This window comes from Mytilus edulis, chromosome 1, assembly GCF_963676685.1.
Source record: "Mytilus edulis chromosome 1, xbMytEdul2.2, whole genome shotgun sequence".
In the NCBI taxonomy this organism is placed as follows: domain Eukaryota; kingdom Metazoa; phylum Mollusca; class Bivalvia; order Mytilida; family Mytilidae; genus Mytilus; species Mytilus edulis.
The window spans coordinates 83377909-83401240 of record NC_092344.1 but is presented as its reverse complement, the minus strand read 5'-3'; the positions used below and the strand labels follow the sequence as shown (position 1 = coordinate 83401240).

At 32.6% G+C, this 23332-nt stretch overlaps 2 protein-coding genes across 4 annotated transcripts in view; one reads left to right on the top strand and one right to left on the bottom strand.

Moving 5' to 3' along the window:
* LOC139492623 (trichohyalin-like) overlaps positions 1 to 17095 on the bottom strand; it is an 81752-nt gene extending 64657 nt beyond the window's left edge. For 2 of the 3 annotated variants that reach the window (XM_071280776.1, XM_071280789.1), the window contains exons 1-14: positions 16854 to 17095; positions 11609 to 12179; positions 10717 to 10784; positions 10301 to 10479; positions 9771 to 10046; positions 9198 to 9429; positions 8629 to 8818; positions 5804 to 5975; positions 5207 to 5361; positions 4683 to 4894; positions 3601 to 3715; positions 3373 to 3463; positions 2736 to 2991; positions 200 to 321 (exon numbers count right to left, since the gene is read on the bottom strand). In XM_071280776.1, the coding sequence (XP_071136877.1) occupies positions 200 to 321; positions 2736 to 2991; positions 3373 to 3463; positions 3601 to 3715; positions 4683 to 4894; positions 5207 to 5361; positions 5804 to 5975; positions 8629 to 8818; positions 9198 to 9429; positions 9771 to 10046; positions 10301 to 10479; positions 10717 to 10784; positions 11609 to 12151 (2611 nt within the window). In that variant the 5' untranslated portion in view covers positions 12152 to 12179; positions 16854 to 17095. The remainder of the gene's footprint in view (positions 1 to 199; positions 322 to 2735; positions 2992 to 3372; positions 3464 to 3600; positions 3716 to 4682; positions 4895 to 5206; positions 5362 to 5803; positions 5976 to 8628; positions 8819 to 9197; positions 9430 to 9770; positions 10047 to 10300; positions 10480 to 10716; positions 10785 to 11608; positions 12180 to 16853) is intronic. The other variant, XM_071280782.1, reaches the window with a different exon arrangement.
* Positions 15680 to 16243, top strand: LOC139487392 (uncharacterized). The gene has a single exon (XM_071272190.1). The coding sequence runs from the start codon at positions 15680 to 15682 to the stop codon at positions 16241 to 16243; it is 564 nt and encodes a 187-aa protein (XP_071128291.1).
* Positions 17096 to 23332: the final 6237 nt, after the last annotated feature.

Below are 23332 nucleotides of genomic sequence, written 5' to 3'. Positions count from 1 at the left end.
TACCAAAGTTCAACATATGCTAAAGAGAGACTGATAGTAAAAAGCTCTCTAATGTTTGAAGTAAAGAAATACATATTATACTTTTAACTTTGAATTAGTCAGACAAAAATCTAATGTATTAATATTGTATAAAACCATTTTGATCTTTTCTAATTTTGGGTTTATTCTGTTAATTTTCTACATATCATGTGAATATTACCTTTTTCTGGTGTAAATGACTTTTCTTTCTTTTTGGTTGGTTCTTTCTGTTGTAAATTAGCAAATCTAAGTCGAGTTCTTCTCATTGCTAAATCATACTGTCGACTTTGATCTTTTGGATGCCTGTGGTTAATAAAAAATGCCATAAAAAATTTGAAAGGAGCTTATTTTGTTCTAAAATTTGAAGTACATCTTTTGCGAGATTGTTGACATTTAAAAAAAAAAATGTGTCTACTTAAGTTGATTAAATCAGTTAATGTAATGAAAAAATTATCTCAATTCATCATTAAAGATATAATTCCAGCTTACTTGAAAAATGTATCAAATATGCCATAAAACATCAATTTACAAATGGTTTTTGTCTAAAATGTATGTTGTGTTCAGTTTTAACAAGTGAAACTGCGAGCTACTGCTCACTGATGATACCCCCGCCGCAAGTGGATAATATCAATAGTGTAAAAATATGCAAGTGTTCGGTAAACAGGAAGTTGTCGAGTGATGAATCTGAAAACGCATCACACGGTATAGCTGACTTATAAAAATCCTGAAACCAAATTTCAGAAATCCTTGTATTGTAGTTCCTGAGAAAAATGTGACGAAAATTTTTAACTTGGTTATCATGTGTAAAATCATACAAGTGTTCGGTAAACAGGAAGTTGTCGAGTGATGAATCTGAAAACGCATCACACGGTATAGCTGACTTATATAAATCCTGAAACCAAATTTCAGAAATCCTTGTATTGTAGTTCCTGAGAAAAATGTGACGAAAATTTTCAACTTGGCTATCATGTGTAAAATCATACAAGTGTTCAGTAAACAGGAAGTTGTCGAGTGATGAATCTGAAAACGCATCACACTGTATAGCTGACTTATATAAATCCTGAAACCAAATTTCAGAAATCCTTGTATTGTAGTTCCTGAGAAAAATGTGACGAAAATTTTCAACTTGGCTATCATGTGTAAAATCAGACAAGTGTTCGGTAAACAGGAAGTTGTCAAGTGATGAATCTGAAAACGCATCACACGGTATGGCTGACATATATAAATGTTGATACCAAATTACAGAAAGGGTGGATGTGTAGTTCCTGAGAAAAATGTGACGAAAGTTTCATGGGACGGACGGACGGACGGACGGACAAACTGACAGACAGAGGTAAAACAGTATACCCCCCCTTTTTTAAAGCGGGGGTATAATAATAAATCCAATATAATATCATCAAATATAACACATTTTTAAGCATTTAAAAAGACTGAAAAAACGTCTTAAAATTAGCACAAATGCTAAAATACTAAATTGTGAAGATTTCAGTCATTTTGCATGAACATATGAAGCTAATACCTGATACTTGTGCATTGTATTGTCAAAAAACATCACATATTTATGTAACAGAAGTATTCTACTTTTCAATAAATAGTTAAAATTTGTAAAAATGCTAAATTTAGGGGCCGAAAAGGGATCTTACATTGCCTACTCCTTTAAATGAGTCATTTCAAGGTTCACCTTTTGTATCTAGGGTTCAGGACGTGGTGAGATTTTGTGCACAAACTGTATGTAAAGAGTTACTTTCTAACTTGTACCATAGCAATTCATAAAGCATAACAACCCATTGCCATTGGCCAATTTTAGTTTACACAAGTACCAAAGGCAGCAACAATCCAGCTCAATTTTTATTTAACAAGTGAACAAATGTGGCAATACACCACATTCTATTTCCCTGTAAAGAGAAATGTTAGAGGAAGAAGAATAGCAGAGCAGCAGTTGATGAAAGGTAGAGGGAATTTCATGGGAAGAGAAGCCAACTTGCAAACAAATTGTCAATATTTGAACAAAAGAAATTTTTTTAATTTCCAGAATGAGTATATAAACAAAATATTGTTTACAAATTCTAGAATTCCTTTTGATATATTTTGTTTTGGCTATTAAATATTTCTTAACTATTACACATGCTTTATTATTTTTAATACTATACGCATAAATAAAAATTATTTAATAATTTATCGATCGTATTGATTCTCGTGAAATAACATGGGAGATAACTCAAATTTGAAAAAAAAATATTGAAAAAAATAATACTGGTTTTGATAAGTGATCAGGGCCATATAGTTAAACGACTATACAGTATTTTTTATTTTTTACTCTGAGAATATTTTACTTTTTTAAGGAATATTTACTGGTTTGGGCTGCTCCATTCGACAGGTTGTGTAGTTTTTGGTTTAGATTATAATTGCAAAGTTACGATTTAACCAATTAAGAATACTAAGTTAACTCAGAGGTGGAAAATTTATTGAGTTGCTAATATTTTCATATATCATATCACTTGGGGTACCTTTCAGATTAGTATTGTCTATCAAGACAAAATTTTGATAGTTTGAAAGTAATTTCCCCACAAGATCAGTACTGAGTTTCACAAAAAAAAACTGACTAAAATTGATTGTAATTATACTGAATTGTGTAAGAATTATGATCAATTTTAGCCGTAAGATTTTTTATGAAATGTAGGCCAGTAGAATAATCTGAATTCAATGAAATTTCTCACCTGTTCTGAAGAGCTGCCATTAATCGTTCCATTAATCCAACACTAAGAGCTGACACTTCAAAATCTTCCTCCAACTGTGCACAAAATGTTTCTAGTTTCAGCAGTACAATTTTGAGTCTCTGTGTTTTTACTGGTAATTGTTTGGTATTGGTGGATTTTAGCCATATTAACAAGGCTTCCTGTTCATTGTCATATCTTGGTACCAGATCAGCCAAAACATTCATATGAGGGAACTTCTCTGCAGGGGGTTCATCTGCTATAAGAGGAAAATAGATAATTAATTGCATTGTATATTGAAAACAATAATTAAGTTAAGCATAGAAAATTTAAAACAAAAAATTGGAATTATAAAGTTACAAATTACTTTAAATTAGTTTTACAACTTTAAACACACACTTTTTACAGAATACACTTATTATATATGATTTTTAAAAATGCTTCAGATGTCAAAAGATAGCAATCCAGCAATCCAACAAGACATATTGACAATTTTTTTTTTTTATCTAAAGATCATCATACAAACATCAATTATGACCCAGTGTCCATGGCAGACTCTGAGTCACCTAATTCATGTGAAGCTGAAATATATGTTTTATATACTCTCAGTGTTGGATTAATTAAACGATTATAATAATACCTTGATTTTGTCCAGGTCTTCTCTGTTCCTGTAATCTTTTCTCATATTCTGTCTTTTCTTCACCAATAAGCTGCCTAAGTGAAGGTAATGCCTAAAAGTGCAAGTCAATTTGTTTGTTAATTAAAAAGTCTATATCTATAAGTGATCGCAATCATAATAGTTTAACCAAAACAAATTTTATGAATAAACTGTGATTAAACCTACAATTTATACAGTATGAGAAAATACCTTTGATTTGGGTCCAATGAGACTTTCCATATCCTGCAACTGTCCCAATCCTCTCAGTTTTCTTTCTTCCTTTTCCTTTTCTTTACTATACTTTTTTCTTTCCTTTTCATTAAGTCTAAAAGTAGGAATGCAGTTTTAATATCTGGAGTAAAGTAAGATAAAGTTGGTTTTCTGGTTTGAATGGTTTTACATTAGTCATTTTTTTGGGCCCTTATAACTTCTTGTTTGGTGTGAGTCAAGGCTCCATGTTGAAGACCATACTTTGACTAATAATGGTTTATTATTACAAGTTTTGACTTAGATGGAGAGTTGGCTCATTGGCGCTCATACCACATCTTCTTTTATCCAAATATCTATTTTTCATATCACTTTTGAATTCCACTTTCCATGAGAAATATGATAATGTGTAGAGTAATCAATAAAATATATGAAACTATGTATAAATTCTCATAATGTTGATTAATAACTAAATCTCATTCTTCTCTCAAAACAATAAAATTGTGCAAATCATTCCAATATGTCTTTACTACTGACCATTGGGCTTTAAATTAAGACAAATAAATCAATTGCCATCTTGAAATTTAAGTGGTTCAAACTCAAAGCACTTTTTTAAAACAACTTAATCTTTAACTTACAAGAACAAAATATATTAAATATCTTGTTAAATAGAATTTTTCAAAGAACAGCTAATAATAGAAAGATTAGAAGATTATTTTCTCTATTGATTTGAATAATTGATTATTATGCAACTTTAAACCTTCTCTTTCCCTTTTTGTTGGTGGGGTAATAAGAGTAAAATATATTTTGAATGGTCTAATATTGATTCATTGATTGGTGATTTTAAAACAGACAAAAAGTCTTTCAATATATACTAAAACTTTAGTTTAAAGTCTAAATACTTATTTATAAATAAAAAATTATCAATAAGATTACAAGAATAAAAATTACAATTGTTTTAAACTAATACAACCATATTCAAACTTAGGAATATATTCCAATTTCTTTAAAAAAAAAAAGAAAGAATTGTTTCAACAGGAATGGTATAAGAAGTTCAGTATAGAAAGAATCTATAATAAACTTACTGTTTCCATTCTGTGCCCATCTTATATTCTAGTCCCATCCTGAGAATGTTTTTACGGAGGGTATCATACTTAACATCTAAAGCATCTACATAATCTTTGTCCTCTGCAGAAATCTCAATGGTTCCAAGGGCAACAAAAGATATATTATCAAAATGTTCTTTAATACGCATCTTGTTTTCTTTCTTTATCAGGAATACCACATCAGATTTAACCTATGGAAGACAAAAGTTGATATATCACATTTTATTCTTGCTTTTTCATGTACATTTGACTTAAAAATGATTCAGCAGGTTATGAATTTATAAAATACAATTTTGTTAAATCAAAATAAATTAATACAGAAATAAAGCTCTCTCCTCACTCAAAATCCATAAAAGACATTAATCTCAATCATTATTAACAGGTCAACTATAGACAATGCATATAATATAAGTATAGCTGAAAGCAATTGATAAATGACAAACTGTTGAGGCATAAATTGGAAAATAACCATATAAATTAATACAAAAATGTATAATGCTAACCTGTTTTGAAACAAATTGGTCTAAACTTGCTTCATATTCTACTTCCTGTCTTTGTATAAGGTCAGCCAGAACACATTCTGCTACCACATTATCTGTTACAATGCTAGCAGTTGGAAGAAGTTCTTCTCTCCTTACTTCACAGTAAAGTGCTACAGCTAAAAAATATATTCAAGGAAAAATATTACTGAAATGTCAAGCCAGCATGATTACAATTCTCTCTTTAGTATTTTGATTTCACCTAGACCTATAAGGTATAATTATTTGTATACAAGACATATGAATCTTCATTCAATTTGTCAAATTGCAAATGTTAAAATTGATAGTTCCAGCTCTACCAAATTTCCATCTAACTGTGGATTTCTTTTTTTTGTCGGTACCAATTTTCATGGTTTAATGAAAACTTGCATATTTGTGATATTTAATTTCATGGTTTTGGCAAAGTGGGCATACATTCCTTTAAAATAATTGTAATTCATTGAACATTTAAATTTGTTGTTTCCCTGAATCCATGAAAATTGGAATCCAACAAATATAATAAATCAACTACAGATGAGGAAAAATCGAGTTTTGAAGCAAATTTTGGTTTTTTTAACCTACCTTCAGTAAGGATTTGGTGTAAATGTTGAGTGTCATCCGAGTTGGACTGAGACCAACTGATCTGCTGATTTCTCAGAACTTTAAGTCTCTTCTTTCTCTCCTGACTACTCATTTGATGAGCTTTCTTCTTTTGTTGTTCACTCTCTCTACCTTGTAACATGTTTATCATTGCCTACAAAAACTAGAGGCTCTAAAGAGCCTGTGTCGCTCACCTTGGTCTATGTGAATATTAAACAAAGGAAGCAGATTGAAAATTGACTACAAAGGTCAATTACTCCTACAGGGGTCAATTGACCATTTTGTTCATGTTGACTTATTTGTAGATCTTACTTTGCTGAACATTATTGCTGTTTACAGTTTACCTATATCTATAATAATATTCAATATAATAACCAAAAACAGCAAAATTTCCTTAAAATTACCAATTCAGGGGCCGCAACCCAAAAACAGGTTGTCCAATTCATCTGAAAATTTCAGGGCAGATAGATCTTGACCTGATTAACAATTTTACTTCATGTCAGATTTTCTCTAAATTATTTGGTTTTTGAGTTATAAGCCAAAAACTGCATTTTACCCCTATGTTCTATTTTTAGCCGTGGCGGCCATCTTGGTTTGATGGCCAGGTCACCAGACACATTTTTTAAACAAGAAACCCCAAAGATGATTGTGGCCAAGTTTGGATCAATTTGGCACAGCAGTTTCAGAGAAGAAGATTTTAGTAAAAGATATATAAAATTTACGAAAAATGGTTAAAAATTAACTTTAAAGGGCAATAACTCCTAAAGAGGTCAACTGACCATTTTGGTCATGTTGACTTATTTGTAAATCTGACCTTGCTGAACATTATTGCTGTTTACAGTTTACCTATATCTATAATAATATTCAATATAATAACCAAAAACAGCAAAATTTCCTTAAAATTACCAATTCAGGGGCCGCAACCCAAAAACAGGTTGTCCAATTCATCTGAAAATTTCAGGGCAGATAGATCTTCACCTGATTAACAATTTTACCCACGTCAGATTTGCTCTAAATGCTTTGGTTTTTGAGTTATAAGCCAAAAACTGCATTTTACCCCTATGTTCTATTTATAGCCATGGCGGTCATCTTGGTTAGTTGGCGGGGTCACCGGACACAATTTTTAAACTAGATACCCCAATGATGATTGTGGCCAAGTTTCAAATAATTTGGCCCAGCAGTTTCAGAGGAGAAGATTTTTCTAAAAGATTACTAAGATTTACGAAAAATGGTTAAAAATTGACTATAAAGGGCAATAACTCCTAAAGTGGTCAACTGATCATTTTGGTCATGTTGACTTATTTGTAGATCTTACTTTGCTGAACATTATTGCTTTTTACAGTTTATCTCTATCTAAAATAATATTCAAGATAATAACCAAAAACAACAAAATTTCCTTAAAATTACCAATTCAGGGGCAGCAACCTAATAACGGAATGTCAGATTCATCTGAAAATTTCAGGGCAGATAGATCTTAACCTGATTATCAATATTACCCCATGTCAGATTTTCCCTAAATGCTTTGGTTTTTGAGTTATAAGCCAAAAACTGCATTTTACCACTATGTTCTATTTATAGCCATGGCGGCCATCTTGGTTAGTTGGCGGGGTCACCGGACACAATTTTTAAACTAGATACCCCAATGATGATTGTGGCCAAGTTTCAAATAATTTGGCCCAGCAGTTTCAGAGGAGAAGATTTTTCTAAAAGATTACTAAGATTTACGAAAAATGGTTAAAAATTGACTATAAAGGGCAATAACTCCTAAAGTGGTCAACTGATCATTTTGGTCATGTTGACTTATTTGTAGATCTTACTTTGCTGAACATTATTGCTTTTTACAGTTTATCTCTATCTAAAATAATATTCAAGATAATAACCAAAAACAACAAAATTTCCTTAAAATTACCAATTCAGGGGCAGCAACCTAATAACGGAATGTCAGATTCATCTGAAAATTTCAGGGCAGATAGATCTTAACCTGATTATCAATATTACCCCATGTCAGATTTTCCCTAAATGCTTTGGTTTTTGAGTTATAAGCCAAAAACTGCATTTTACCACTATGTTCTATTTATAGCCATGGCGGCCATCTTGGTTAGTTGGCGGGGTCACCGGACACAATTTTTAAACTAGATACCCCAATGATGATTGTGGCCAAGTTTGGTTTAATTTGGCCTAGTAGTTTCAGAGGAGAAGATTTTTGTAAAAGTTAACGCCGGACGCAGGACGACGACGGACGACGACGACGGACGCCGGACGCCAAGTGATGAGAAAAGCTCACTTGGCCCTTCGGGCCAGGTGAGCTAATAAACTGGGTATATACAAAGAACAAATAACAATAAAAACCAAAAGCAAGTTCTTTTCTCTTAATTTTTCACTATAAGATTTATGGAACTTGATAAATTTGTTTTGGCTCAAGACTGCTGCCTGATATACACATAAATAAATAAATAAATAACAAAAGCGTTATGAACAGTTTGAAATGTTAAGTTCACTGTGTCATCTCATTAACTCTTTATACATCAGCAAAATTTAGTAGCATTTGGTTTAAATACTCCAATCCATGTACTTAAATTGTGTGTGTCATTTATGTTCATGTTGTCATGGAGTATTACTAGTAGTATTTGAGTTATTACAGATTTTGTTATGTCTATTGTTTCACATTTATTGTGCTGTATTGATGATAGTATCAGGGATCTGTAAAGACACAAGTCAATCATGTATTGTAATCCATTTAACTAAAATGAAACAAAAACACAAAGAAAGTGCTTAAATGATAAAAAGCTTTAAGGAATTGTTTATACCTCTCTTTCATAGAAATGTTTCTGTACAATTTCCTTGATAAGATGCTGCTTTAAATCTGTCAAACCCAAATCATCTAACTTGTTGCTGTCGACTAAATCAGCAGTTGTGTGCTGGAGTTTTCTCCCCTTCCTGTCCTCCAACTGAATCTGTGAGAGTTGTTCACTTCTATTCCTGTCCCAATCGTTCCATCTAAAATAAAGAATTCAAATTTACATCATAGTGCACTACAGAGCTGAGTATGTCTACTAAAATCTATTTTCTTCTATCATTAAGACAGGCAGCAATGCATATTATTCTGCAGCCAGCAGGGGTATCAATCTTACCAAAGTATTTCTAATTTTTTTTTAGCAAATACATGAAAGATTGATATATATACATGACTTTTGTTTGTTAAATATGTACCTTCAGATTTATGAAAAAAAACATATTCTTGCATCTTGAAACTACTCATGGTGATTAGAACTTGATCACCTAGTATGTAATGAATTTACCTAAAAGAAAACTGACAAATAAATATGTGTACTATAATTACTTTATTATCCAATATCATGCATTACATTTTTCTTACTTGGTTGATCTGTATTGTTGTGGCCTCTCTGCTAACCCTACTGCCATGGCCAAGGCTGGGAAACCCCATTCATCTGTCAGTAACAAGTGTTGCCGTAGTAACCTATAATATTCATTCTCTAAAGCAACAGAAGACATACTGGCTCTAGATTTAACTGCCATCATTGTTTCTTCCTTCTCAAGCTTAAATCTTTCTATCAAGTTAATTAAGCTAGCTCCACATGTTGTATCTCCTGACAATTAAAAGAAACATTTTTCTTGCACTGACCATAAGACATGAATGTAGTAATTGTTGTTTTATAAAACTAAAATAATCAACTCCTTAAATGTTATGAATTTGAGACAAAAATAACCCTAACCCTAACCTTCTTGACATATCTATATTTACATCTTTTAAAATACTGGTCATGACTCTCTGGTGTTCTGTTCCCATGACTTTTTTTACATTTCATTAATCATAGCTTTATAATATTATTTATTTCCATCTTAAGATTTATTAAGGAGATGCGGTAAAAATGCCAACAATCCACCAAAACTAATGATAATATTTGAAGAGCCTTTTTTTTAATCTTACCACTTATAACTCCCTGGTATTCTGTCTGTATGGCTTTATCAATGTCCTGTTCTTTCATGCCTTCTTGTCGGAGTGTTTCACGTTTTTTCTCTGTCTGCTCTTTTCTCTTTAAGTCATGAGACCTGACTTCACCCATCAAACCTGTCAATGTGGCTATAAGGTCCAGACGAGAACCAGATAATCCACCTATTCTATCCTGTAAACTACCTTCTCTACTGTACTGCTTCTCTTCACGACATAGCTGCTGGAAAATCTCATGTCTGTCACTTTCCATTGCTAAAATTATATATAAAAGTCTGGTCTTAAAGCAAAAAAGTCTGAAAATTTTGTAAGATCGAAATTAGATGCATAAAATATTCTTCTGACTATTGATGTCTAATCAAAAAATTAGTTTAAGACAAAGTAAAGCTTGTTCATATACATATGGAAAATTTGCAGACTTACATAATTTTTTTCACAAAATTCTATTTGTCATATCTAACACTAATCATGTTTTTTCTCACATTATTCTACAGACAATACTATTATACCTGCAGACATTTTAGCCATTTCCCACAGCAGTTTAGACTTGAGTTTATCATATTTCTGCGTCATTGCATCATTTACATCACTCATGGTAATTGTATCTTTCGACTTAGTAGATGTTGTGTCATCGTCTGCTTCCAAACCATCATCAAATAACATTGCTTCAAGTCCTTGTTTGTCCCATCTACAAAATTAAAATCTACTGTCAAGCTTTATCATATACAAGTAATTAAATCATCAAAATAAACTGCTTCAAATTCAACCGCTAAAGAGGCTTGCTAACCCTAGGCCTGGTGCTATTCAAAAATCAAGGGGAGAAAACTCAGTTTTACTGTGACATTTTTTACTAATAACAGACAATTCTAATCTACAATTCAGCAACAATGATGAATGATTTTCTATAAATTGCAGTTATACTTACTTATTTCTTCTTCTCTGTGCATTGTACTGAGCATTATCCAAGTACTCATGTATTTCTTCTTTGTCATCCTTCAAACATACAATCATTATTATGTACCCAAAACTGGAGCAGTTAAATACATTTACATGTTCTATACATTTGATAAAAAAGGGTTAATCTCTTAAAACAATAAAAGTTTCTGTTTTCATGTTGTTAGAGTACTAGTAGTATCCTTAAAATGTGTCATACACATGTAATTTATTCCTGTATTGAAACACTTGACAACTCAGTACTGTTATACCATTATAGTGGTATTTTCATAAACTGATTTATCATTAGCATGAATCAATTTGAGGTTTTGTTTCTAAGAAATCAAATAATCAGAATTTACAAAAATGTTTTTGGTGGCAGAAATAATCAAATGTTTGATGATTTTATTAAAATATCAACATCTGAAGAACTATGTGTTTTACAGCCAATTTCATTGAGCGTGAAGCCAAATGTAATATCTTTGGTTAGCTTGCTTGTTAACTGAACCGTGAAGTTTTTGTTAGTTCAGGTAAACTACCCTCCTTTAAGAGTAGACTACTCAAGCAGATAATCAATCTGTCTGCCTGTTAGATTAGGCTACTTCAAAAGGAGGGTAGAATACCTGACCTAATGACTTCATGGTTCAGCTAACAAGCAAGCTAACCAAAGATTACCGTTAGCTACAAACTCAATGAAATTGGCTGTAAAAGAAATTGAAGATACTGTTACTGATAAGATATTTAAATGTGTTATGAGTGTATTTCACAATTTAGCAGTTAAAGGCATAATGATAAGTCATAGTATAAAAATTATAGTTCCTTGGAAGCTTTACACATGCACTTACAAATGTAAATACGACACACTTATCTTTTAAAACATTTACCTGAATCTGCTTTAATTTATTGATTGTATCACTCTGATGGTTAGATTGTATTTTGATTAGTTGCTCTTCTTCTTGTGTTATCTGATCTTTGGAAGCTGGTTCACCTGAAGGGTAATTACACAACCACAGTCTTATCTCATCAAAATAAACTTGTTCACCAGGATCATCTCGGGATTTCAAAAACTCTTTCCATGTATACAATGAGAATCTGTCTCCATGAAACTCTCTAAACATCATCAAGGCATCTTTTAATGAAATTCTGTTTGTTCCTTTATAGTCTAAAGCTTGGAAGTCCCAATAAGCTTGTTCTTCTACTGAACGCCTGCGTTCGATTTCTTCAAGAACAGCTATAAACTGTTGTCTACTGACTCGTCCAGATGATGTAGAACCACATATCTGTGTTATTGCATGTTCAATTTGCTCAACTGATATACTGCTGTGGTAAATTGATTGACAAAATTCTAACACTTGATGAGAGGTGACAAATCCTTTACATGAAGGATCTAAATTACTGAATACTGTCATAAAATCCTGGAGACCCATTCTTTCTTGAGCTTCCCTGTTCTTCAATCTTCAAGACAGAAAACATAAAATATTGAATATGAATTATCATTTTAAGAAATTGCTATTGAAAGTCACATTATGGTACCATGAATACTATGATTTTTTCTTCAAAAAAGGTATACAGACCCTTAACCCTATTCTTTTTTTATTTTGTAAGGTTTGAAGTTATTCACATACATGTACATGTACAGACACATTAGATTTAAATCATGATTCAAGATCCATGAAAATGAGGTCAAGGTCAGGTAAACCCTTTTAACATTCCATACACCAAATATAGTTGACCTATTCCTCATGCCCCTTATAGTATCTTGGAAGAAGACCTGAATAATTTTGACCAATGAACTACAAAAATGAGGTCACAGACAAATGATATATACATGTATATGCCAGAAATGCATGAATACTTTAAAATCGTTCCATACCACAATAAACTGTTGACACAGAAATTAGTCTTGTGTGTAGACATAATATTCAGACAAAGACAATTTGATGGACACCAACATTGGTTATCAATTCAGTCACTAAACCATGATCTGGTGGACAGGTCCTAAAGGTGGTTGACAAACTGAGATATCAAGCCATAAATGTAACTTCATACATGCAGTGTTCTCCCCAGAAATTTTGGATAGCATCACATTTTGCGTAAAAAAAATTAACTGTATTTTTTTTAATGTCATTTGTCGCGTCGCGTTGATGCTCTATTTCCTTTATATGTTTTAGTTTATATTGTTCAATTCATAACTGAGAACACAATTAAACTATAACAACAAAAACAGTTGTTTCAGTTTATGTTTTCTTTATTCATTTATAGTTAAAGAATTATTTTTTTTCCTCTTGTGCCAAATAAAAATAAATATGTGCTTTCAGTTACCCAACACATAAGTCAAATGAATGAATGGTTCATCATAGTGCAAACTGTATATATACAAAACTAAATATCTATTACACAAAATTAACTATTTTTTATATTATATTAAGTAAAGATAAAGTAGCAAAAGTAGCAAAAAAAATATCAATTTAAAAACTTTTTTTTATCATGTTTATGAAATTCATTGTTTCATGGCACTCAATGAATTAGTCCCTGTTGTTTCTTATCTTTACATCAAAATGATATGTATTTTTAACAAAGTTATCTAACAAATAGTCTATTAATGCGTAGTTTTCTCTATTGGTATATTTTTTCTTTCTACTGTCCCTCTGTTGTCATTATCGTGAAAATGCAGATTTTTGTCATATCTGGTCCGGTTCCGATCCGTAGATTACATAAAAATGTGCAATGGCGGCCGTAGAAAAAATTTTGAAAATGAGTCCGAGAATAAACATTGTTTGACAAGAGATTGTGAATAAATAAGACGCTTTTAATGCATTAAATGCATTAAACATAAACTTAAGCCAATTATGATCACTTTTTAAAGAAGTATAAAACTTATTTTAGCTCAAACCAAAATTCTCGCTCTCGTATTACCATAAGAGAAAGAAAGTATTTTTTGGAGAGTTGCACAAATAAACGACCTTTTAAAAAAAAAAACGTTTTAATCTTTGAAATTTCGTAATACAAAACAGATTTCGAATTGATTTTGTGATTGCATTTTTCCATGTCGAAATTGGTGATTGCAGACACGTGGTATTAGTCATGTCACGAGTGTCAGCTTGGGATATTCGCATCCAAACAGTTATCACCCTGAGGGCAATTAACACCTGGCTATTTAATCTCTTAATTGCCTTTAGTGTCCGACTTAAAGGGATTACAATTAAAGGTGATATAATTTTATGATCATAATCGATAATAGATGAAAGTTCAAAATTGAGGACAAGTAAAATAGCATCTTCAAAATAATAATAGCGTCGCGGGAATAATTATAGCGTCGCGGGAATTATTATAGCATCACGGTGAAAAAATATAGCGTCGTGGTACCGCGACGCTAAAACGGCCTGGGGAGAACACTGACATGTATACATGTATATATAAATATATATCATTGACCTATCAGTCATAGCAGGCGAAACAATAAGTAAAAACTACAGCCAAGAAAGCCCAAGATGACAATGACATAATCCTCCATTTTCTTTTCCAACATATCACAAGATCCTTCACTTTCAGATAGTATAACATAAGTCTACACACTGAGCTTCATATATGATTAGATTGCTGGATAAAATAGATCAAACATTCAGTAAATTTTAGTTTGTAAGAAAAAATTGTCAGCAGTCTTTCAAGATGTCATAATTATAAGGACTAATGATGCATGAGGTGACATTGCCTATATTTTAACAATATATTCTGCTTACAAAGAAGCCTTGGTGGCTGAGTGGTTTAAGCAGTTCATCTACTGTATCATTAGCCTGTCAACACTTATGTTGTGAGTTAAAACCCCACATAGGGCAAGTCTGTTTGGCTCTAATCTTAATTGACAAGGATTGTCAGTTTTCCTGTCTGAGGGAGTTTTAGAGTTTTAAAATTTAAAGGCTGACAGCACATAGATATCATGATATACAAATAAAGAAGTTGTATTCATTTTGTGTTTTAATAAGATAAAAAAATATTTTGAGCTACATGAATTATTTGAAATGCTAAGGCTTTTCTACCTCAGGCATAGATTACCTTAGCTGTATTTGGCAACACTTAGGAATTTTGGATCTCAATGCTCTTCAACTTCGTACTTTATTTGGCTTTTTTAACTTTTTTGGATTCGAGCGTCACTGATGAGTCCTTTGTAGACGAAACACGTGTCGGCGTATATAAAATTTAGTCCTGGTATCTATGATGAGTTTATTGTTAACATTTTCTTGCCACAAGTGGTGTAAAAAATACCAGAGTCTGGTGATTTTTTTTTGATGCCCCTCCCTTCAGGTAGTGATTGTATTGTAATATATTGAATGAAATTGACAAAAGAGGGGCAATAGAAATCAACACCTTTACAAATCCTGGATGATTGGAAAACAATTGACATACCTGAAAAATATGTATCTCCAGTGGGAAAAATGATTCTTCAGGCAGAAGACATGAAGGTATGTACAGGTGTTGATGTAAATGGTATAGAAGCAGAATTTCAGTTTAATGGGTTACAAAGATATAAATCTCCTCCAGATTATTGGAAAAACCTTGGAAATTCCAAATCAAGATCAACAGACCAAAAAAATGTTGGAAAACACATAATAATGGAAAAACTAAGTCATCTTCCAGCAAATTCATGTATAGCATTTACTGATGGTCCTGTCTTGGTAGTCCTGGCCCTGTAGGAGCAGGTGCTGTCATCTTTCCATCAAATAATCAACCACAAATTGAAATTAGTAAAGCTGTATCCAAGAAAGGATCAATACTACTCGGAGAACTGATCACCATTAAACTTGTTGTTGACCACTTTTTAATATCAGAAAACAGACAAAACAATTACAGTTTTTTCAGATAGTCAGACCTCAATTGGAATTTTAACTTTAAACTGGAAATCAGAGAATTACATCAAAGTCATAAGAGAAATTAAGAAAAACATGAAAGTATTAAAGATGAATGGAATTCCATTAAATTTTGAATGGACACCTAGTCATGCTGATATCCAAGGAAATGACATTGCTGATTCACTGGCCAAAAAAGGAGCTAAAGAAGCTGAAAAAATAGAAGAACCATCAGAAGTAACCAGGCAGGATATAAAACGTGCAGCAAGAGAAAGTGTTTTAAGAAAATGGCAGAACCAATGGGAATCAAGTCAACGTGGCAGAAATTATTACAACTATCATCAAAAAGTTTGTCAGAAAATACCAAAAGATTTACCATCCAAATGGTCGTTTTCAATTACTACTAGTTTGAGAACAGGTTATTGTGATCTAAATGATTATAAATCCAAAATTATACCATCATCAGACAAAAACTGTTCCTGTGGAGAGCCAGAAACTGTAGAACACTACCTTTTACATTGTTCTAACTATGAGGAGGCTAGAAAGAGGATGAGAACATCTATTTACTTTATTACAGGAAATATACACATGGATTTAGACACCTTATTAGGAATCGATGAAGAAGACATTAATAGAGACAATCGAAATGAGATATTGTGCCATCTGGAAAATTAACGGAGTCTGGTAGATTCAAAAACACTATACAGCAAAAAACACTATAAATCTATATCAAAATTAAGTCAAAATTTTTTAAGCAGCAGCCACCATTTCAATTAAGTACATGAGTGAACATTACATATGTGAAGAAACTACAAAAGAGGAAACGTACACAAGTGTTTACAGTGTCATTTGGGACACTTACTAAAGACTAAAGACAATTCTAGGTGCTTCCAGGCTTTGGAATTTTCAATTTGTACAGTTTTGTCTGAACACCCATAATCTTTATGGTGAAAACACAGGCATTTTGTCTAAGTGTGTTGTCTGTTGATGGACCTTATATAAAATGTAGATGTTCATTACATCGACATTGTGGTGAACAATTGGTTCAAGGATTTGTAGGGTACAAATCCTTGGTTGGTTCAACATTTTCTACTTGTCATCTTAATCCAGCTGATCATGCAGTCTGCTGAGGGTATTTTCATATTTTGATAGAAGGCTTGTGGACCTGGAAATGCGTCAAAGTAAACATCAAAATAGCCTTCCAGGACATCATAATTATTTGTTTACAGTTTTATTGGCGATCTGGGAAGATGTATGTCGAAAACTATATTTTTTGCTTTCTTACTTCTATAACATTAAATATTGCGTCCTGTTGTGATGTCATTCACTGCAGCATGAACAGTATATTTGTATTAAGACATTTCAGCTCCTAACCCAATTACGTCCGCCATATTTGTATACCTTCGACACCAGATTGCAGCCAATCAAATTTCTTCTTGCAAGTGCCCCGATTGGGTGATCAAATACAAATTTCAGATTACTATGTTAAACGAATTTTAAAAATAAAAGTTTTTCAAGTAAAATTACAATTTACTTTTCAGCGCTTTTTATTGTTTGAAGCTACCAAAAACTTCAAGAAAATGGTTTTGAAAATTAAATGTTTTGTTTGTACGATAGAACGTATCCGATTATGTTTTCTGTATATAAATATGTATTGCCTAAAAAAAATTCTGGTATTTCCTAAAATACTTTATGTCAGTTATTTTCTTTTTTCCTTATTTTATTGAGCAAATGTCTTTTTTAGTTAAACCAAAGGAATGATATTTCGCGGGACTGAAAAATATAATAAAAAGGGGGATACTATCAGTCGAAAGAGAGGAGACAGATTCCAACTTGATGGACATTCAAACTTTTAATGACATGGCTGAAAAAGAAAAGACAAAGTATAAGTTTTACACAACGTCATGACTTTTCTCGCATTGCCTTTAAGGTCTGAACTTACACTAAATCCGTTGTAAGGTGTAATGATTAATGTTACATTGTTTGATTAGTTGACATTAAGCTTCGGCGGAGTACATTCATATCGGTACTTTATCAAGTTATTTGTTTGTTTATTATTTATTGTGTATGCTTAGTACCGATATAATGGACCAAGCCACTTCCAGCTGATTTCGTGACAGTTTCATGCGTTTATTTACCAAAGTTGTGATGTCACACCTCTGTTCCGTGTTAGTGAAAGGTTGTTCCTTCCCAAGCATGTGACGTATTACAAAACTGTCATTATTCATACGTTTTATTTTATATTTTTCTGAGTTTCTCTGATTGACTCCAAGTATAACATAGAAAACTATTCGAACAAAATAATTTGAGTATCACTAGAGTCAAAACATGAACCTAACAGATAAAACAACTATTGAAAGAGAAGTCATTCGTTTGTTTTAACCAGTCAGTTTCCATATAATTCATTATCTATGGAATCAGAGAACTCGACACTGGATGGCTCATTTCGGAAGATATTCTTATCACCGAGTTTATCTGGAAAGTTCCTCGTTATCTAAAGGTGTTTCTTGTAAGTTCGAATATATTTTCTGCATTAATATTGTGAGTTTTTTCTTGTTGGTATCTGCTTTGCAAGAATACAGCTTGTTCTGAGTCTTTAAATACAGGAAATTCAGCTTTGAGTTAGATTTTCCTTTTACTCAAAATATATTATGGGAATGAATAAATTTCAATAAAATCATTATACACTTCATTTCATTCTCATATAACTTTGGTAAATGAAATATTTGGATGGAATCACATGCAGTTTGTTAACCAAGACAAACATTAAATAAAAAGTCATTAACGATACTACATGTATGCAGGGACTATGCATAATTCTGTCAGACGGGCGTTTCTTCTACAGAAGAATCATCAGTGAAGAACGAATAAAAAATACATAAAAGGCAAAATAATGGTACTTACTTAAAGTGCACTGATAACTCTTAATTCCTAAATATTTTTCCCAAACCTTTTCCTGGTGTATAAAAGTCCTTCGTTAAGATCTTATACACTATCGTTATATATAGTTGATACCGTTGGTGTATAAAATCTAAAGACTTTCTACTCCAGAAACAGATTCTGGAAATTAAAGTTATCAGTGCACTTAAATAAACTATATACATATAGAATATAAATTTTGAACGAAATTTCAATGAAGAAAATGAGAGCAGGAAAGTGAAATCTGCCTTTTTGTCTTTTTCTTTTGTTTTTTTGTTTGTTGTAAAGCACATTTGTGACTTGGCATCATTCGTAGGTATTTTTTGTTATTTTAAAATCTACTCCGACTTCTTAATTTTCACATCGAATCTATATTTTAGGAAATACAGAGACTTTCCTTTACAATAGGTAATTTATTCAAAACATTCTTCATTTACTTATCAATAAATTAATGAGAAACTTTTCTTCGAATGTGACATGAACATATATCACCTGGGTTGTTCTGAATACATGAGCAACCTGACGGGTGCCACATGTGAAGCAGAATTTGTTTACCTTTCCAGAGTAACTGGAATCATCCCAATTTTTGGTGTGGCTCAGTCTTTTGGTTTTTTTTTGTGTTTTGTATACTATTTGTCTTTCGTAATTTTTCGTGTTTTGTCATGGCATTGTCAGTTTGTTTTCGACTTGAGTTTGAATCTTTTGTTATCTTTCATTTTTCTTTTATAAAAAAAATTACTCTGGTTATACTTATACACACGTATACATGTATGAACTAATGTTAGCATACATATTATATGTTATTCAGGTCTCAGACAGGGTATATACTGTGACATTCCCGGCTTAGAGTTTATATCCCCTGAGCCGAAGGCGAAGGGGATATAAGCCCTAAGCCGGGAATGTCACAGTATATACCCTTTCTGAGACCTGAATTACACATATATTACGGATTACCCCTTACTTAATGTTATTTTCCAGTGCAGGTATTTGTTCACAACACATATGAAAAACCCCAACCTGATATGTTCGGCATACGTGAAGGATTTTCTAATTTGCTGTGAACAGAATTTGATCATGTATGTAATAATTTATAATAACACTTTTAACATCAAATTTAAGTATTAAAAGTGTAAATTGCGTGATTTTGTATCACAAATGTATTATTGACTGAAGCACGTCATTATTTTCCCTCTGTGAGCCTCTGACAGTCTGATAGCTTTTGACTACGTCACATAGAAACCGATGTTAGGATGACGTTTTTGAGGTTCCAATTGGGGATAAAAACGTCGTATATACCCCGGCAGTTTCCTGAATATATACTGACATCTCTGTGTTGTTATCCAATCACAAACCTCGACACATTTGTAATCCGTAATATATGTTTATATCGTTATAAGAATATAAACATTCCTCTAATAATAAACGGGACATCGACAAACTAAATACCGACTGTTTATATTTGAGTGGATCTTTTGATATCCTTTGAAAATATTAGATGTAGAAGATCTTATATTACGGATTACAAATGTGTCGAGGTTTGTGATTGGATAACAACACAGAGATGTCAGTATATATTCAGGAAACTGCCGGGGTATATACGACGTTTTTATCCCCAATTGGAACCTCAAAAACGTCATCATAACACCGGTTTCTATGTGACGTAGTCAAAAGCTATCAGACTGTCAGAGGCTCACAGAGGGAAAATAATGACGTGCTTCAGTCAATAATACATTTGTGATACAAAATCACGCAATTTACACTTTTAATACTTAAATTTGATGTTAAAAGTGTTATTATAAATTATTACATACATGATCAAATTCTGTTCACAGCAAATTAGAAAATCCTTCACGTATGCCGAACATATCAGGTTGGGGTTTTTCATATGTGTTGTGAACAAATACCTGCACTGGAAAATAACATTAAGTAAGGGGTAATCCGTAATATATGTGTAATTCAGGTCTCAGAAAGGGTATATACTGTGACATTCCCGGCTTAGGGCTTATATCCCCTTCGCCTTCGGCTCAGGGGATATAAACTCTAAGCCGGGAATGTCACAGTATATACCCTGTCTGAGACCTGAATAACATATAATGTTAACATAACTGAAGAACTAATTCACTGATAAAATATTTTGTAATTACAAAGAAGATTAAAAATACAGATTAAGATCATCAGACAGTAAAATTGTCATAAATAAGAAGATCTACTGTCCGAACTGTATTGTCTTTCACAGTAGCATTAATTTCCTCTAGCATGATTGTGTCGTCTTTTGAATTGTTTTCCTCGAGAACGATCACTTCGTCCTGTGACATGTTTTCGTCGTCTGTCGCAGCTGCAGTGATTTTGACTTCATTCTCATCTTCTGTCTCTTTTGTTTTAAATCTATCAACTATTATATCGGAAACTTCCCAAAGTTGTTTGTATTCCTTAATCTTTCGTCGGAATTTACTTTTGAAACTAAGATTATTAGGGTCTACAGTGACGGGTTCTGGATCCTTGAACAAAACCCACCTCAGGATATAAGGTAAAAATCCACCGGCTAAGGTAGCAAACATTTGATTGGTGGCTGATATTCCATATTCATCTCCAAATGCTAAAATAACGATGACAACGAAGAATAAGAAAATGCAGATAACCATAAATCGCTGTGTTGCGCGAAGTAGGCTAGAAACTAGTGGTCCTGGAACTCCTGCTTGTTCCATGTAACATGTATCAAAGAAAAACTTTGATGTTATGTATGGTGTGTCATTTTTATCTAAAAATAATATCAAGCTATTTATTATCCATTTCAGTTTGTCATGTTCATTCGTCAAAGATACCGGTTTATCGTCTTGACCTTCCATACCATCCAGACTGACTTGGAAGGCCGTATTTCTTTGATCTTCGTGACTTTGCATACTTATTTTCTCGACTTCATCTCTCATTTTGTCTACTAAGTATCCATTCAAGAATTTGTTAAAGGTTAAATATTCTACTGTAACAGTATTAAAACAGTCACGCGCATAAAATCCAAGAAGGAACGCCAACGATAGATATTTCAAGGTGAAAGACGAATTTATTACTATTCCGATAAGCGTGTACATGAAAATTTCGGCTAAGAACACAATACATTCCATAGCTAATAGAACAGCCGATAAAATAGTCAACAAACATGAAAAAATAACTATTACCTGCAATATTTTATTTTTCACTGACAATTTTTCCGGTCGTTCAATTGATTCCTGACTGGTTAAGATATCTATTTGGAAAACTCTATGAATATAACGCCATAGTTGTTTTAATCTTTCCGCAATCCTTTCCGTGAGGCAGTTGCGTCCATATGGCAAAAGATATGCTACGAAGTAGATAACTAACCTCACTAACACGTTTATTGTGGGGAAACAATAAAACGAAAGCGTTACTATGAATACCGGGATAGCCGGGATATAAAACAACCAGGCAAACAAAAATCCAAATACGCCACAATGTTTGAATGGATGAAGTAAAATCTGTATCGACCATCCGAACGCACTCGTTTTTGAAATTTCTCGCATATCACGGAAACATTTGCGCAGGACTTTTTTAAGCGTCCGTTTGACTTGCTTGCTAATTATTCCGAAAAGAATTACATCCACAACAAAAATACAGTAACAAGTGACGAAAAGTATATGAACTGGAGTGAGATACCACGTGAGATTCCCGGTATAACCAAGCTTTAAATTACGTTGCGATGCAGCATTTTGTCTATCCAAACGTTCTGACTGTTCAAATTTGAAATAGACATATAGACGAACAAACCAAATCATCACTACCAGTACATACAGTAAAAAGTGCATGATTAATTTTAGAATTTTGTACCAGGGATACTCCCGATTAAACGGTTTACACGATCCAAATATGTTACTTTCACAACAGCCCTCCATAGAACGCTTCTTCCGTACTTCACAATCAATTAAAGCTTTATATAAAGATTCGAACAATCCAACGGGTACTCGGTTTGAAGGCATAAGTCGAGCCATTTCAGTTACTATGTTGATTTTACTGACAGTTACTATATATGTAATATCTGTTCCCATACTTTCAACGGTTTTCTTAAACTCGGTCATTTCTTCAAAATATGAGACTGGAAATGAATACTGTTCTTTCGATTTTGCAGACGTTTTCCTAACTGTTAAAATCACTGGTTTTCTTAGCTTGTGTTCATATGATGTTGTCTCAAATTTCTTTTGGTAACATTTTGATGGAACTAGAAGTGGACTGAACATAACGGCAAAGAAGTTAACTATGAATATACAGACAAATAAAACAGCTAGATATTTATCTGATTTCAATTGTTGACATTCAGTATGGCCACTTAAGGTTTTATGACAACACATGTAATGGAATATCGCCTTACCATTTTTGGGGACTATATGTAAGTTACAAATGTGATCCGTTTCTTTCAAAGTCTCCACAGACACTGAAGTATTGCGACTTGGTGTCTTAAATTTATGTAGTAAGAACTCTCCAAGTGCATCAGAAACGACGGTAGCATTATAGTCTGCCAGACAGTTCATTGGCGTTTGTTTCACAGAAACCTCGATCCGCTCTGTGCCAAGGCTTAAAGAACGCAATGAGAATACCTCATACTGTGGACGAAGAAGAAGAAGACTTTGACCATGTCTTCCCGTGGTCATTACCCAGGATACAGGATTGTAAACAGAGCCTTGGTCCTGTATAATTAAACTTTCGTTGAAATTATACAAGTTAAAATCAATGTAAATTACTTTAGCACCATCTACGGCCATTTTGTCTACTTTTGTCGCTATATTTGTATCAACTGTTTCCAGAACACAATTTTGTAACACACCATTCATAAGATTT